Source organism: Dermochelys coriacea, chromosome 18 (genome assembly GCF_009764565.3).
Source record: "Dermochelys coriacea isolate rDerCor1 chromosome 18, rDerCor1.pri.v4, whole genome shotgun sequence".
In the NCBI taxonomy this organism is placed as follows: domain Eukaryota; kingdom Metazoa; phylum Chordata; order Testudines; family Dermochelyidae; genus Dermochelys; species Dermochelys coriacea.
The window spans coordinates 6,224,769-6,240,251 of record NC_050085.1 but is presented as its reverse complement, the minus strand read 5'-3'; the positions used below and the strand labels follow the sequence as shown (position 1 = coordinate 6,240,251).

Here is a 15,483-nt window from a genome sequence, read left to right as displayed (position 1 = left end):
TTTCAAGGCTGGAAGGGATCATTGTCTAGTCTGACCTCCAAAAATGTCTAGAGCAGATCTTTTAGAAGAATATCCAGTCTTGATTTAAAAAATTCTGTGATGGAGAATCCACTGCAACCCTTGGTAAATTGTTCCAGAGGTTAATTACCATCAATGTTTTTTAAAAATATAAATATATATAATATATATACACACACCTTATTTCCAGTCTGAATTTGTCTAACTTCAATTTCCAGCAATTGGATCGTGTTATATATGTTTCTGCTAGATTGAAGAGCCCATTATCAAATATTTTTTTCCCCATTTAGGGGATTGTAAATTGTAAGTAAGTCACCCCTTAACCTTCTCTTCAAGATAGATGGAGCTCCTTGAGTCTGTGTATCACTAGAGGGCATGTTTTCCTATCCTTTAATTATTCTTGTGGCTCTTCTCTGAATTCTCCAATTTATCAACATCGTTCTGGACCCCAGAGCAGGACTGTGTGTTCCAGCAATGGTTGCACAAGTGTCAAATACAGAGGTTAAAATAACCTCTCTCCTCCTAGTCAAAATTTCCCTGTTTATGCATCCAAGGATCTCACTAGCCCTTTTGGCCACAGTATTGCACTGGGAGCTGATGTTCAGCTGATTATCCATCATGTTCATCAAATCTTTTTCAGACTCTTTTTCCCAAAATAGAGTCCCCCATCCTGTAAATATGGCCTACATTCTTTGTTCCTAGATGTATATATTTGTTTAGCTGTGTTAATACTTAAATGGTTTGCTTATGATCCAGATCACATTGTATCAGTGACCTGTCCTCTTCATTATTTATCATTTTCCCCCAATTTTTATAATCCTCAAACTGTATCAGCGATTTTGTTTCTTCTTCGAGTGATTGCTCATGTGTTTTCCACAATAGGTGTGCATGCTCGCCATGTGCACTGGTGCCGGAAGTTTTTCCCCTAGCAGTACCTGTAGGGGGAGCGCCCCAGTGATCCCTGAAGTGGTGCCTCCATGGCGTGGTATAAGGGGATCTGCGCGCTCCCCCCACCCTCAGTTCCTTCTTGCCGCCTGTGAAGATGCATCGGAACTACTCTGCTCCAGCTTTACTGTAGCTCGGCCCCAGAACTGCTTGTTGGTTCCTACAGTGTTAGTACCTGTAGTTAGTTAGCTGCTCAGTTAGTGCAGTTAGAGTGTCCAGGCCGGGGCATGCCCCGCACCCTGGATTTTAAGTCGTGCGACACTTGTAGGCAATCTATGCCAAGGAGTGACCCGCACGCAGACTGTTTACACTGTTTGGGAGAAACCCATATCGGCGATCGTTGCAAGATTTTCAAGTCATTCAAACCTCGGACCAAGAGGGAAGGAGACATTAGGCTCTGGACCATTTTGATGGAGCTGGCACTGACCCCGACTCCGGTGCGCCGCTCCGAGCCAGCACCGGGCACCGCGAGCCTTCGACCAGTCTGCACTGCTCCCCGTCCACGGGACACAAGAAGGCAAAGAGACTCCTCCTTCGCAGCTGCACCGAGGAAAACCCAGGGCAGGGGCTAGACCCATGTCGGGCCGTCCTTGATCCCCTCAGGCTTCCAACTCGCAAAGAGCGGAGTAGCCTGGCCGCTTTGGACCAGGTCTCCCCAGATGCCCTCCATGCCGGAGGCCCTGCAGGTAGCCCAGGATGTCATGTCCATGCCGGTACCAGGAGCGTCGCCGATGTTGGTCCCACACTGCAGGGGCAAGCCACTGCTGGGATCTCCGCAGTCGCCCCCGGCTTGGTACCGGTCTCGGTCTAGGGAATGTTCCCGATGCTGTTTGCCACCCAGCGACCATTCAGGCCAAAGTCCACGTGGATCGCCCTCAACTCCCACCAGCCTGTCTGGTTGGGTGTCATCTGACCGAGACCGAGGCAGACGTCGCCAGAGGCCCTCGTCTCAGAGGGGTTACCGCAACTGGTTACGGCACGGATGTCGACCCCGTTCCCGCTCGGAATCCCACTCCAAGACCCTGTCAAGGCATCACCTCCACAGCCCAGGGCATTGATCGCTGGCGTCTTGCCGTCGCGAGTCCGTCCGATCGCAGAGCAGCTGCAACCGATGGTACTGGTCCTCCACGTTGAGATCGTGGTCCAGTGGTCGGTGTTGCTCCCGGCTCCATCTCTCCTCCTGGTCCTGGGACAGCGGCAGGCCATTCATCAGCCTGGCCTCCACTTGTAGTCGTCCCTCCGTGGGCTAGGCCAGCCAGGCCAAGCAACTGGGCCCACCGGTGCTGCAGCAAGTGCAGTGGCTCCAGGCCCCATGGCTGGCCCAGTGGTACCAGTGGGCACCGTGGCCCCTGACGCAACCCCGGTGAGGGCTCGCTCGGTAGCTGGAGCCTCAGAGGCACCATTGGCCTCCCTCTCCAGACCTCCAAGGAAGGAGTCAGTGGGACGTACATCTTTGGTACCGTACCCAGAGACTGACCAAGCGCTGGACCTTCCAGTGCCAGCGAGCACTCAAAGTATCGCACCAGCCTCCGTGGTCTCCCCGGATGAGGCGATTATGGCCTCGCTCCCTTCAGTCGCACAGGAGGACTTTAGGGCCCATCAAGAACTCCTAAAAAGGATGGCATCAAACCTCTACCTCCAGGCAGAGGAGATGGAGGAGCCCTCGGACTCCCTTTTTAATGTGCTGTCCTCTTTGGCACTGTGCAGGGTAGCCTTGCCTCTCCATCAAGGGGTGGGAAAAATTTCAATTGTTCTCTGGCAAATGCTGACCTCGTTGGCCCCCACCTCCAAGAGGGCAGAACGCAAGTACTTTGTACCCACCAAGGGACATGAGTACTTACTCACACACACACACCCGGCGCCCAACTCCCTGGTGGTCGAGTCAGTCGACCACAGGAAACAGCAGGGCCAGCCAGCCCCTACCCCCAAAAAATAAAGATTCACGAAGGCTGGACTCTTTTGGAAGAAAAGTTTATTCATTCTCGAGCTCCCAGTCACAAGTGGCAAACCACCATGCTCTCCTAAGCTGCTATGAATTAAATCTATGGGGCTCCCTGCCCAAGTTTGAGGACTCCCTCAAGGAGCATGATAGGAAGGAGTTCAAGTGCTGATGGAGGAGGGTACAGCAGCTGCCAGGGCAATCCTGCAAGCGGCTTCGGATGCAGCGGACACGGCCGCACAGTCCATGGCCTCCGTGGTGCCCATAAGAAGGGCTTCATGGCCCCTGCTGACCAGTGAGACTCAGGCCGCCATGCAGGATCTCCCGTTTGATGACAAAGCTCTGTTTGCGGAACAAACTTATACAAAGCCTCATGGTATAAAGAACTCCCTCATGACCCTCCAGACTCTGGGTCTCTATGTCCTGGCTCTAGCTAAATTTAAATTTAAGCCGCAGCAGACTCCTGCTCAGGCCTCCATCCAAAATACAAGGCCGCCTATAAGAATGCGTGGGACTATAAAAGGCTCCCTCAGAGGCAGTCGAGGCCGGCCCTGCAACCCAGGTCCTCCAAGGGCAAACAGGTGGGGAAAAGATGATTTTGACGGGACGCTTGGGGGCGCCCTGCCAGCCCTCCTCGGGGATCCACCCTCAATAAAGCTCCAGTTCAAAGACACGGGATTCTATTGCCTATTGCCTTACTCCGCTAGGCCAAAGGGGGGCTTGGGCCCATCCTGGACCTATGAGATCTGAACCAGTTCATGGTGAAGCTCAAGTTCTGCATGGTCTCCCTGGCTTCCCCTACCTGGATCCTGGGGACTGGTATGCTGCCTTCGATCTGCAGGACGTGTACTTCCACATTCACATATTTGAGGGGCACAGACGCCTCCTCCGTTTCGTGGTGGGGCAGAATCGCTACCAATTTACTGTCCTTCCGTTTGGCCTGTCCACTGCCCCCAGGGTATTTACGAAATGTATGTCAGTGGTAGAGGCCTACCTCAGGTGCTAGGGGGTCCAGATTTTTCCTTATCTGGACGATTGGCTGGTCAAGGGCAGCTCCCGGTTGCAGGTGAGGGATCACGTGTTAGTCCCGGTTCAATGCATGGAGTTTATCGGGGCGCTCCTGGATGCCTCGTCGGCCACAGCTTTTCTCCCACCGGACAGGTTCGAGACTGTGAAGGGGCTCATCGACACTGTCACAAGGTTCCCAGTGACAACAGCCAGAGTGTGCCCCCTGCTCTTGGGTCACATGTCAGCGTGCACGTACATGGTCCGCCACGTCAGACTGCGAATGAGGCCCCTCCAGCTCTGGCTGACCTTGGAGTTCTCCCAGGCCAGGGACAGGATGGACAAGGTCCTCACCATGCCCGACTTGGTTATCGCCTCCTTACAGTGGTGGTCTGCCCCAAGCAACATGATCCAAGGGTTCCCATTCAGGGACAGGGCCCAGTCGCTGGAGCTGGTGTCCAGTGCATTGGACCTGGGTTGGGGGGTTCATGTGGGGAATGTTCAGACCCATAGTCTGTGGTTGGTTCAAGATCTGACCCCACACATAACGTTAGGGAGCTCAGAGTAGTGTGCGTGGCCTTCCGCTTGCACCTGGAGGGCAAGGTGGTCAGGGTCCTCACGGACAACACGGCCTCGATTTTCTATCTGAACCCTCAAGGCAGGGCCTGGTCATCGGCCCTCTGCCGTGAAGCCCTCAGGCCGTGGGATTTCTGTATAGCCCATGGCATCTGCCTAAAGGCCTTCCATCTACCGAATGCCCGGAATGCGGGGGTGGATCACTTGAGCAGGGACTTCTCCTCTCAGCATGAGTGGTCTCTCCACCGGGAAGTGGCTCACAAACTCCCCAGGAGGACCTGTTCACAACTCGGCAGAACCAGCGCTGTCCCCGGTTCTGCTCCAGGGGGTAACTGGGACAGGGTATGTCTCTGATGCCTTCCTCCTGTCCTGGTCAGGTCAGTTTTTCTCTATGCCTTCCCCCAGTTCCCACTGATCAGCGAGGTCCTAGAAAAGGTAAAGACTGGGAAGGCCCGGGTCCTCCTGATTGCCCCAGCACGGCCCAGCCAACAGTGGTACGGGCCTGGCGGTTGCTCCACTGTGGCCATTGCCATTCCGCCAGGACCTGCTCTCCCAGGACCAGGGCCGCCACCTCCACCCCACCCTAGCAGCTCTCCACCTCAAGGCATGACTGCTCAATGGTTAGGTAGGGAGGAGAGGACATGCTCGGAAGGGGTCCAGTGTGTCATCCTTGAAAGCAGGCGGCCCTCCATGCACCGTGCCTACTTGGCAAAGTGGTCCCGGTTCTCCAAATGGGCAGCTGAGCGGGTTGGCTCCCCAGTGGCCGCCCCAATCCAACTTATCCTGTACTACCTTCTCCACCTTAGAGACCAGGGCCTGGCGCCCTTGTCAGTCAGGGTTCACCTGGCAGCCATTTTGGCTTTCCATCTGCCAGGGCAGGAGCACACGGCATTCTCCCATGCTATGGCTCGCCGGTTCCTCCAGGGGTTGGACCATCTATTTCCGTACTCCAGTTTCCCGGTCCTGTAGTGGGACCTGAACCTGGTGTTGACTGTCTCACGGGGCCCGTTTGAGCCGCTAGCTACGTGCGTCTGGTCTCACCTCTTGTGGAAGGTGGCCTTCCTGGTCGCGATCACGTCGGCCTGGGTTGGGGGTTCATGTGGGGAATGTTCCAACCCATGGTCTGTGGTTGGTTCAAGATCTGATCCCACACATAAAGTCAAGCAGCTCAGGGTGGTGCTGAGGGCCCTGACCTCCGAGCACCCATACACAGTGTTTCATAAGTGTTGCGATAGCTGATGGATTCCTTCATCAAGTAGTTGCTGAACTGACCAGAGGGGATGCCATTTTAGATTTAATTTTGGTGAGTAGCGAGGACCTCATAGAAGAAATGGTTGTAGGGGATAATCTTGGCTCAAGTGATCACGAGCTAATTCAGTTCAAATTGAACGGAAGGATTAACAAAAATAAATCTGCAACTAGAGTTTTTGATTTCAAAAGGGCTGACTTCCAAAAATTAAGGAAATTAGTTAGGGAAGTGGATTGGACTGAAGAACTTATGGATCTAAAGAGGAGGCCTGGGATTACTTTAAATCAAAGCTGCAGAAGCCATCAGAAGCCTGTATCCCAAGAAAGGGGAAAAAATTCATAGGAAAGAGTTGTAGACCAAGCTGGATGAGCAAGCATCTTAGAGAGGTGATTAAGAAGAAGCAGAAAGCATACAGGGAGTGGAAGATGGGAGGGATCAGCAAGGAAAGCTACCTAATTGAGGTCAGAACATGTAGGGATAAAGTGAGACAGGCTAAAAGTCGAGTAGAGTTGGAGCTTGCAAAGGGAATTAAACCCAATAGTAAAAGGTTCTATAGCCATATAAATAAGAAGAAAACTAAGAAGGAAGAAGTGGGGCCGCTTAACACTGAGGATGGAGTGGAGGTTAAAGGTAATCTAGGCATGGCCCAATATCTAAACAAATACTTTGCTTCAGTCTTTAATAAGTCTTAAAGAGGATCTTGGGGATAATGGTAGCATGACAAATGAGAATGAGGATTTGGAGGCAGATATTACCATATCTGAGGTAGAAGCGAAACTCGAACAGCTTAATTGGACTAAATCGGGGGGGCCCAGATAATCTTCATCCAAGAATATTAAAGGAATTGGCACCTGAAATTGCAAGCCCATTAGCAAGAATTTTTAATGTATCTGTGAACTCGGGAGTAATACTGAATGATTGGAGAATTGCTAATATAGTTCCTATTTTTAAGAAAGGAAAAAAAGTGATCCGGGTAACTACAGGCCAGTTAGTTTGACATCTGTAGTATGTAAGGTCCTGGAAAAAATTTTGAAGGAGAAATTAGTTAAGGACATTGAAGTCAATGGTAAATGGGACAAAATACAACATGGTTTTACATAAGGAAGATCGTGCCAAACCAACCTAATCTTTTTTGAAAAAGTAACAGATTTTTTAGATAAAGGAAATGCAGTGGATCTAATTTACCTAGATTTCAGTAAGGCATTTGATACCGTGCCACATGGGGAATTATTAGTTAAATTGGAGAAGATGGGGATCAATATGAACATCAAAAGGTGGATAAGGAATTGGTTAAAGGGGAGACTGCAACGGGTCCTACTGAAAGGCGAACTGTCAGGTTGGAGGGAGGTTACCAGTGGAGTTCCTCAGGGATCGGTTTTGGGACCAATCTTATTTAATCTTTTTATTACTGACCTTGGCACAAAAAGTGGGAGTGTGCTAATAAAGTTTGCAGATGATAGAAAGCTGGGAGATATTGCCAATTCGGAGAAGGATCGGGATATTATACAGGAGGATTTGGATGACCTTGTAAACTGGAGTAATAGTAATAGGATGAAATTTAATAGTGAGAAGTGTAAGGTTATGCATTTAGGGATTAATAACAAGAATTTTAGTTATAAGTTGGGGACGCATCAATTAGAAGTAACGGAAGAGGAGAAGGACCTTGGAGTATTGGTTGATCATAGGATGACTATGAGCTGCCAATGTGATATGGCTGTGAAAAAAAGCTAATGCGGTTTTGGGATGCATCAGGAGAGGCATTTCCAGTAGGGATAAGGAGGTTTTAGTACCGTTATACAAGGCACTGGTGAGACCTCACCTAGAATACTGTGCAGTTCTGGTCTCCCATGTTTAAAAAGGATGAATTCAAACTGGAGCAGGTACAGAGAAGGGCTACTAGGATGATCTGAGGAATGGAAAACTTTTCTGAAAGGAGAGTTAAGGAGCTTGGCTTGTTTAGCCTAACTAAAAGAAGGTTGAGGGGAGATATGATTGCTCTCTAAATATATCAGAGGGATAAATACAGGAGAGGGAGAGGAATTATTTCAGCTCAGCACCAATGTGGACACAAGAACAAATGGGTATAAACTGGCCACCAGGAAGTTTAGACTTGAAATCAGACGAAGGTTTTTAACCATCAGAGGAGTGAAGTTTTGGAATAGCCTTCCAAGGGAAGCAGTGGGGGCAAAAGATCTATCTGGTTTTAAGATTCTACTCGATAAGCTTATGGAGGAGATGGTATGATGGGATAATGTGATTTTGGTAAGTAATTGATCTTTAAATATTCAGGGTAAATAGGACTGATCCCCTGAGATGGGATATTAGATGGATGGGATCTGAGTTACCCAGGAAAGAATTTTCTGTAGTATCTGGCTGGTGAATCTTGCCCATATGCTCAGGGTTTAGCTGATCGCCATATTTGGGGTCAGGAAGGAATTTTCCTCCAGGGCAGATTGGAGAGGCCCTGGAGGTTTTTTGCCTTCCTCTGTAGCATGGGGCACGGATCACTTGAGGGAGGCTTCTCTGCTCCTTGAAGTCTTTAAACGACGATTTGAGGACTTCAATAGCTCAGACATAGGTGAGGTTTTTCGTAGGAGCGGGTGGGTGAGATTCTGTGGCCTGCGCTGTGCAGGAGGTCGGACTAGATGATCAGAATGGTCCCTTCTGACCTTAGTATCTATGAATCTGTAAGGACAAGGTCCAGCTCTACCCACATCCCATGTTCCTTCCAGAGGTGGTCTCCACCTATCACATGGGTCAGGACATTTTTCGGCCGGTCCTCTGCCCCAAGCCCCACGTGTCCAGCGAGGAGCGCTGTCTTCACACGCTTGATGTGCGACAGGCTCTGGCTTTCTACCTCGAGCAGACCAAGCCATTCAGAAAGTCCTTGCAACTGTTAATCACCCCGGCTGAGCGCATGGGGGGGGTCAGTCGATCGATCTCCGCTCAGCGGCTTTCCAACTGGATCAGTTTGTGCATCCGCACCTGTTATGAGCTGGTGGGTATCCCCCCGCCACCAATTGTGAAGGCACACTCGACTCAGGTGCGGGCCTCGTCAGCTGCCTTCGTGGCCCACATCTCCATCCAGGACATCTGTAGGGCCGCCATGTGGTCTTCGGTTCACACATTCACCTCTCACTATGGGATCGTCTCCCAGGCCAGGGATGACGCTGGGTTCGACAGGGCTGTCCTCCATCCTGAGAACTTGTGAACTCCTACCCACCTCCAACAGATATAGCTTGGAATCACCTATTGTGGAATACACATGAGCAATCACTCAAAGAAGAAAAGACAGTTAGTTACTTTTTCCATAACTGGTGGTGTTCGAGATGTGTTGCTTATGTCTGTTCCACATCCTGCCCTCCTTCCCCTCTGTCGGAGTTTTCTGGCAAGAAGGAATTGAGGGTGGGGAGAGCACGCAGATCCACTTGTACTGCGCCATGGAGGTGTCACTCCAGGGGTCGCTGGGGCGCTCCCCCTACGAGTACCGCTAGGGGAAAAACTTCCAGCACCGGTGCACGTGGGGAACACACACACCTTTTGTGGAATAGACATGAGCAACACATCTCGAAGAACACCAGCTATGGAAAAGGTAACTGTCTTTCTTCCAGGTCATTGAGAAAAATATTAAATAGTGTAGAGCCAAGAACTAACTGATCCCTGTGGGACCCCCATTAGCAACCACACCCATTTATTTCCCTGCTTATGTTTACATATTGAGACATATCAGTTAGCCAGTTTTTAATCAATTTAATATGTGCCATGTTAATTTTGTTAGTTTTTTTAATCAAAATGTCATGTGGTATTAAGTCAAATGCCTTAAAGAGATCTAAGTATATTACATCAATGCTACCATATGAACCAAACTTGTAATCTCTTTAAAAAAATCAAGTTAGTTTGGGCTCTATTTTCCATATACTTGAAAGAAATCCTTCTTATTGTCTTTAATTCTCCTGGCCATAGATTTCTCCTTGTGTTCCTTTACTTCCATTATTAATTTTCTACAATTCCTATGCTATGGGCAGTATGGAAAAACTGTTCAATAAGTTGAAGAATCCTCCTGTTTTTGCTGAAGATGTGGACCCAGGACAGCTCTCAGGGGCAATGTTCTAATATCAGGCATATCATATGTATCTCTAAATTGCTGCTGCCCAAATGCTGGAGATAGATGGTTGTGACAGTGAGAATTTTCTGAAATATCTTTGAATCTTGTGTGCCTCAGTTTCCACTATATTTTGCATGGCTACCGAGTGGGAGGAGAATGGACTAAGGGCTTGTCTTCACGTACAGCACTACAGTGGTGCAGCTGATGAGAGCTTCTCTCATCGGCATAATTAATCCACCTCCCCAAGAGGCAGTAGTTATGTTGACAAGAGAAGCTTCCCCCTTCAACGTAGTGCTGCCTACACAGGGGACATGGGTGGGGTGGGGTGAGGTTAGGTCGGTATAGCTGTCTCTCTCAGGGGGGTGGATTTTTCACATCCCTGAGTGATGTAGTTATACCAGTATAGATCTGTAGTGTAAACCTGCCCTACACTTGCTCTCAGGGCAGGCTGAGACATGGGGTGCGTGTGTGTGTGTGTGTGTGTGTGTGTGTGTGGCCTAGCCGGAATGGGTCTTTAAAAAGGACTGGCCAAGACCGATCCCGTATCAGTGGAAAGTCTGAGAAGACAATGGAAAACGCAGTCGTTGGAACAATGACATCTAGTAATCCATGACCCAGCGGGAGATGGGTTGAACCAAGGCCCCAGCAAAGGACTAGAGAGGTGGGGGATAAAGTGATGGCTTCTAGAGGAAGCCTGTGGGGCTCTCACCTGGAGACTGAGTCCTAGTCTACACTACAAACTTACATCAGTGTAACTACTGTAAAATCTACACCCCTGAGCTATGCAGTTACACTGACCTAACTCCTGGTGTAGACAGCGCTATGGCAACGGGAAGGTGAAGTACCTATGCTGATGGTAGAAGCTGTCCTGTAGGCATAGGTTGTGTCTTCACTAAGCGCTACAGTGTCGCAGCTGCGTCGCTGCAGTGCTGTAAGTGTAGACAAGCCCTGGCTAAGGAGGTCAGACAGAGAGGGCGAGCCTGAACATGGGGTTTGCTGCAACTTGGCTGGGCCTCTGGGCTAACCAAGATGGACTGTGCTTTACAGAAATAAAGGTTAACCTAAGGACTTTTGGATTGTGCCAGGGGACTGATAATTGGTTACCTTGTTTTGAAAAGGCTGTCTGTATCACTGTAAATACTCCCTGGATATGTCTACACTGCAGTTTAAAAACCTGAGTCTGGCCTGAGCCAGCTTACTTGGGCTCGTGGGGCTCAGGCTGTAGGGTTGTTTAACTGTGGTGTAGACTTCCTGGCTTGGGCTCTAGGACCCTGCAAAGTGGGAGGGGTCCCAAATCTCAGACTGCACGCTTATACTGCAATTAAACAGCCCTATGAGCCCAAGTCAGCAGGTGTTTGATTGCAGTGTAGACACACCCCCTGAGAGTATTGGGCCCTGAAAGGTCACAGTACAAGCCTCCAGCAGGAATCTGGCTTGGCTGGATTTGGTGCATGGCGCCATGGAGAGAGACTGGGAATGGTGGTGCTGCCAGCCCAAAGGCCTGTCCCTGTTGAACCGTGTGGGTTCTTGGGGCCTGGCACACTGAAGGGGTCACTCCCAGGAGACTGACTACAGTCTGGGACATAGAGAGACTCCATGACAGTGGTGCATAACTGAAACTAGAATCCAGCTCTCAATGAGCTATTCTCTTGGTAGGCAGATCTGGGTATTTGTTTGCTAATGTTAAGATTCTCTAAGAGCTGAATCCTCTCCTCTCGTATCTGGCTTAAGTATCGTTGCTTGGTTCAGGAGGTTCTGGGAATGCTGGCAGGAGCGAATGTTTCCAAGTCATAGAACGTCTGCCAGGCTTCTCTGTGACAGCTACTGTAGCCCTTTGGCTTCAGTAGACTCTTCTCCTTCCATTGAGGGCAATGTCTGGTGGATCCCCAGATCCCCATCCCAAATCCCTCAGCATAAATCCACACCCCACATACAGAACCTGCAGGTCTGGTTCTGGTCCTGCTCTGCATGGGGCCTTTGTGGCCTCAGGCAGAGAGGCTAAATCTCCCCCTTAGTAATGTGAGAAATGAACAGATTTTAATTAAGGTATGTTCTAATAGGAATGTTAAATTGTAAATTTATTTTAAAATGTTGCCAATAGCAGCCAACATGCTCAGAGACCTTAAGGTATTGAGACTCCTCAAAGGTTCATTTCAACAAACAGGCAGATGCTCATCTGGCAAAGAAGCAGTTGTGCACAGATATGTGATTATTAGGACACAACAGGCTTGCGTGGCAGTGTAGAACACAGGCATTGTTTATCTTAAAACACCCATTTTCTAATGCCCGAAAGTGTACTAAGCTCCTATTCACCACCAATGCAAAAAGATATTTATATACATCAGATATCTCTGGCATCCATCTCACCTGGTCTCTCCAGCGTCTGGCTCCAGCTTGCAGATGAAATGGTATTGCATTGTGGTTTGAGGGAGGTTCATTGGGCCTGCCACTGTTACACTTTGCTTCTTTGTCAATACATTTGTCTCTCACCAGCCTGTATATCCTCCATGTTTCTCCTCTGCAGAGACTCTCCTTAACTGTAGTCTAGGCGTTTAGCACACTGATCCCAAACCTCCAAATTCTCACTGTCTTCAGCTGTTGAGCCCTCTGACCTATTTCTGACTCTAATTTAAGCACTTGCCTCTGAATCAGACTCACTTAGAACATGGTAATCTAACAGTGCTGGTAATTTACCCTAGCTAGCTGCAGGTTTTGGTCAGGAGAGGATAACTGATACAGACAATGTGTACGTGATTAGATTGCACAAAGGGTTTATTCTGTCATCAACCTGTTGAAGTTGAGAATTCTTAAAAACAGATATTGTGCAGATCACTTATAACTAGTTACCGCCTTTGGGCGCACTCACTGGCTTTGAGTTTGTCCTCTCCCCTCTTGAATCCTCTGTGGGCCTGCACTAGAGCAGTTATAGTCCTTTTGTCAAACTGCAAGGACTTACCTTCTGATCACTAACACCATCTTACACCTTCCATGCTGCTCCTCCATTACCAGCCTTATGACATCCATTAATTAAACTGTAATTATTAACCTTTTATCATTTTCTTCTCCGACCTGGTATTGCAAAAAGGAACAGCAGTCAATATACTGTCATTTATTTCTGTGGCTCCCATAGCCTTAGCATTTGCCATACTGAGTTGGACTATTTGTTCATCAAGACCAGTGACTTAACCCAGTCCTAATTTAGGTGTACTATGGGTTGTTTGTTTTCCTCCGGAAATTGTGCAATGCTGATCATGGAGGAACAACTCCTTCCTGGACTTGTGACAATAAATTTATGCCAGAAGCCTACTAAAGTATTGTTTTCTCCCTTTTCTAGGTGTGGCACATCAGTGTTATCATGGCTTTATCAAGGCAGTCCAAGAAGGAAATATTCAATGGGAGAGTCGCACATATCCCTATCCTGGAACCCCAATCACACAGCGCTTCTCACACAGTAAGTACCCATTTAGAAAGGAAATGTGAACTCTGCTCATCCAGTAATTCAGCGTGTTCCACCCCTAGCAGCTGCTGTCATGTTTGCAGAGCATTTATAATGCAAGGTGTTTGTACTTTGACCCAAGATATAGCAGTAGTGCACATCCTTGTAATTGGGTAAAAGTTAATGTATGTGTGCAATATGCTGTTCTGACAAGATAAACAGTACACAAGTATAGATACGTGATAAACTATTTGTTAACACTCTGATGCTAAGTTAAGAGGAAGAGTGACTGAGTGACTTAGGAGCACACCCACCCTTAGACTTAACTAATTTTCTTCTTTAATATTCAGTCCCTCTTAATTTTCTGCAGTCAAAATGACAGAAGCTTCACTCTAATGACTTGAGTGCAGTGACATTGGTAGAGCTAATGAATTGGAGCCTATACATGGCTGCTGGATTGGCATCTGCAGGTTTCTGCAGTAGATATTTACGTATTTCTGCATTATTTGGAGGAGGCTAGCCTATATTTTTCTTCATATAAAGCATGCAGGATTGCAGATTAGAGGTACTGAAGCAATCACATATTGATATGGATTTGACCTGTTCATAGAAGCCAATGACTCAACTGATACTGCTTAGTTTAGTAGTGAATCTTTGCTTTCTGCTTCTAAAGTTCTGTAACAAAATTGAAAAATTTTCTCATGCGGGGACATAAATCAAATGACAATTCATTTGTATTCCAGTAGCTCCTAGAGGTTCTAGTCGTATTATGTGAGGCAATTACAAACAAATAACACACATTCAGTCCCTGTCTATCTACATCTCTGGCTCTGGCCCCTCTGGGAGATGGCTCTTGAGGGAGCAGGATTTCATTGTAAAAAGGTAAACAAATATAAAGTGAGTGGTAGGATTCTGAGCATCATCAATCATAACATTTTTCATATTCCCAAATAGTAATTTATTCAGTGAGTGATGCACAGTGCCCGCGCACACCCACACCCCTCAGGTTTAAGTACCAGTGCTAGTAAACCACCTGAAGATGACTTGCATATTGTTCTTACATCTTTCCCTCACCCATCTGGCACTATTTTTACTAATTGCCTTTAGTAGCCAGGCTCAGGGGGCAGGCAGGGAATTGGTTACAGATTTCCAGGTTTAGGATGAAACTCACCAAAGCCAATAAAACCCCCTGCCAGAGCAAAATTTTGAGACTCTTTACTAAAAATAAGCTGTGAAAAATCCCTCAAATTTCCTCTTTTTCAGTGTTGAAAATTGTAGATGGGTCTGTTCTGGTATATTACGGGGTGTAGACACACACTGTGGCATCCTTCACCTAGGAAGTAAATGGATAGCAAATTTGCTTCATGGATCTCAGCCAGGCTTGGTTGAAAACGCTGGAGAGAACTTTGGGTGAGAGAAACTGTTAGTCAGGAGGATAACTTGGTGGTTAAGTTTAGGCTTTAGAATGCGTGTTGTGCCATTTTATACCTAACCATTTGTTCCCATTTCTCTCTCTTTTATTAGAATCTCTAATCTTAAATTCCTTTGTTTTGTAACTGAGCTCAAGTGCTGTGCATAATACAGGAGTGATGGTCTAAGGTAGAACTGGTAAACTGTGGTACACTGTTCCTTTGGGAGCAGAGGATCTGGGATTTCTCTGTGTATCCAGTGACCAGGGTCTGGATTCCTCAGGGGGGCACTTGGAAGGGACATGGATTGGGATGCATCTGTTGTCAACCTGTGTCAATAATGTGACTCTCAGCCCTGGGTACCCCAAGAAGTGTCTCAGTAGTATCTGTTAAAACTCACATCCCACATACCAGTCTAACCCTCAGCGAGTTCAGAGGGTTTTTTAAATGCTTTGTATTCAGAAAAGCTGGTTCGAATTAAGTTGTTTGGTGCTGTCCTTGGTCAGATTTTTGGAAAATGCATCAGTGTGGGTGAAGAGATCTCTGGTTCTTGACTTCCACGTAATCAATTGTTCCATATTTTTGAAGATTCCTACATTTAAAGCCTGGAGGAAAAAAATGCATGGATTTCTAAAAGATTGTGTAGGTCTGATTTTTGCCAAGTGTATTATAAAACTCAAGCAATCTTTAGTCATACTGTTTTTGTCTTTATCAGAATAAATAAGAACCTATTATACAAATGTAGTACAATCTAAAAATATACAATTACAATAGAACAGTGACTCATCTAGTAAAACACAA

The 15,483-nt window shown here is 47.6% G+C and overlaps 1 protein-coding gene across 3 annotated transcripts in view; it reads left to right on the top strand.

Annotated features, from left to right (window-relative positions):
* Window positions 1-15,483, top strand: part of FBXO42 (F-box protein 42) — a 73,059-nt gene that overhangs the window by 5,497 nt on the left and 52,079 nt on the right. For all 3 annotated transcript variants that reach the window (XR_006276301.1, XM_043499806.1, XM_043499807.1), the window contains exon 3: window positions 13,172-13,288. Coding sequence is in view for 2 of the 3 variants with exons in the window: in XM_043499806.1 (XP_043355741.1) it covers window positions 13,172-13,288 (117 nt within the window). In the remaining variant the exon portion in view is untranslated. The remainder of the gene's footprint in view (window positions 1-13,171; window positions 13,289-15,483) is intronic.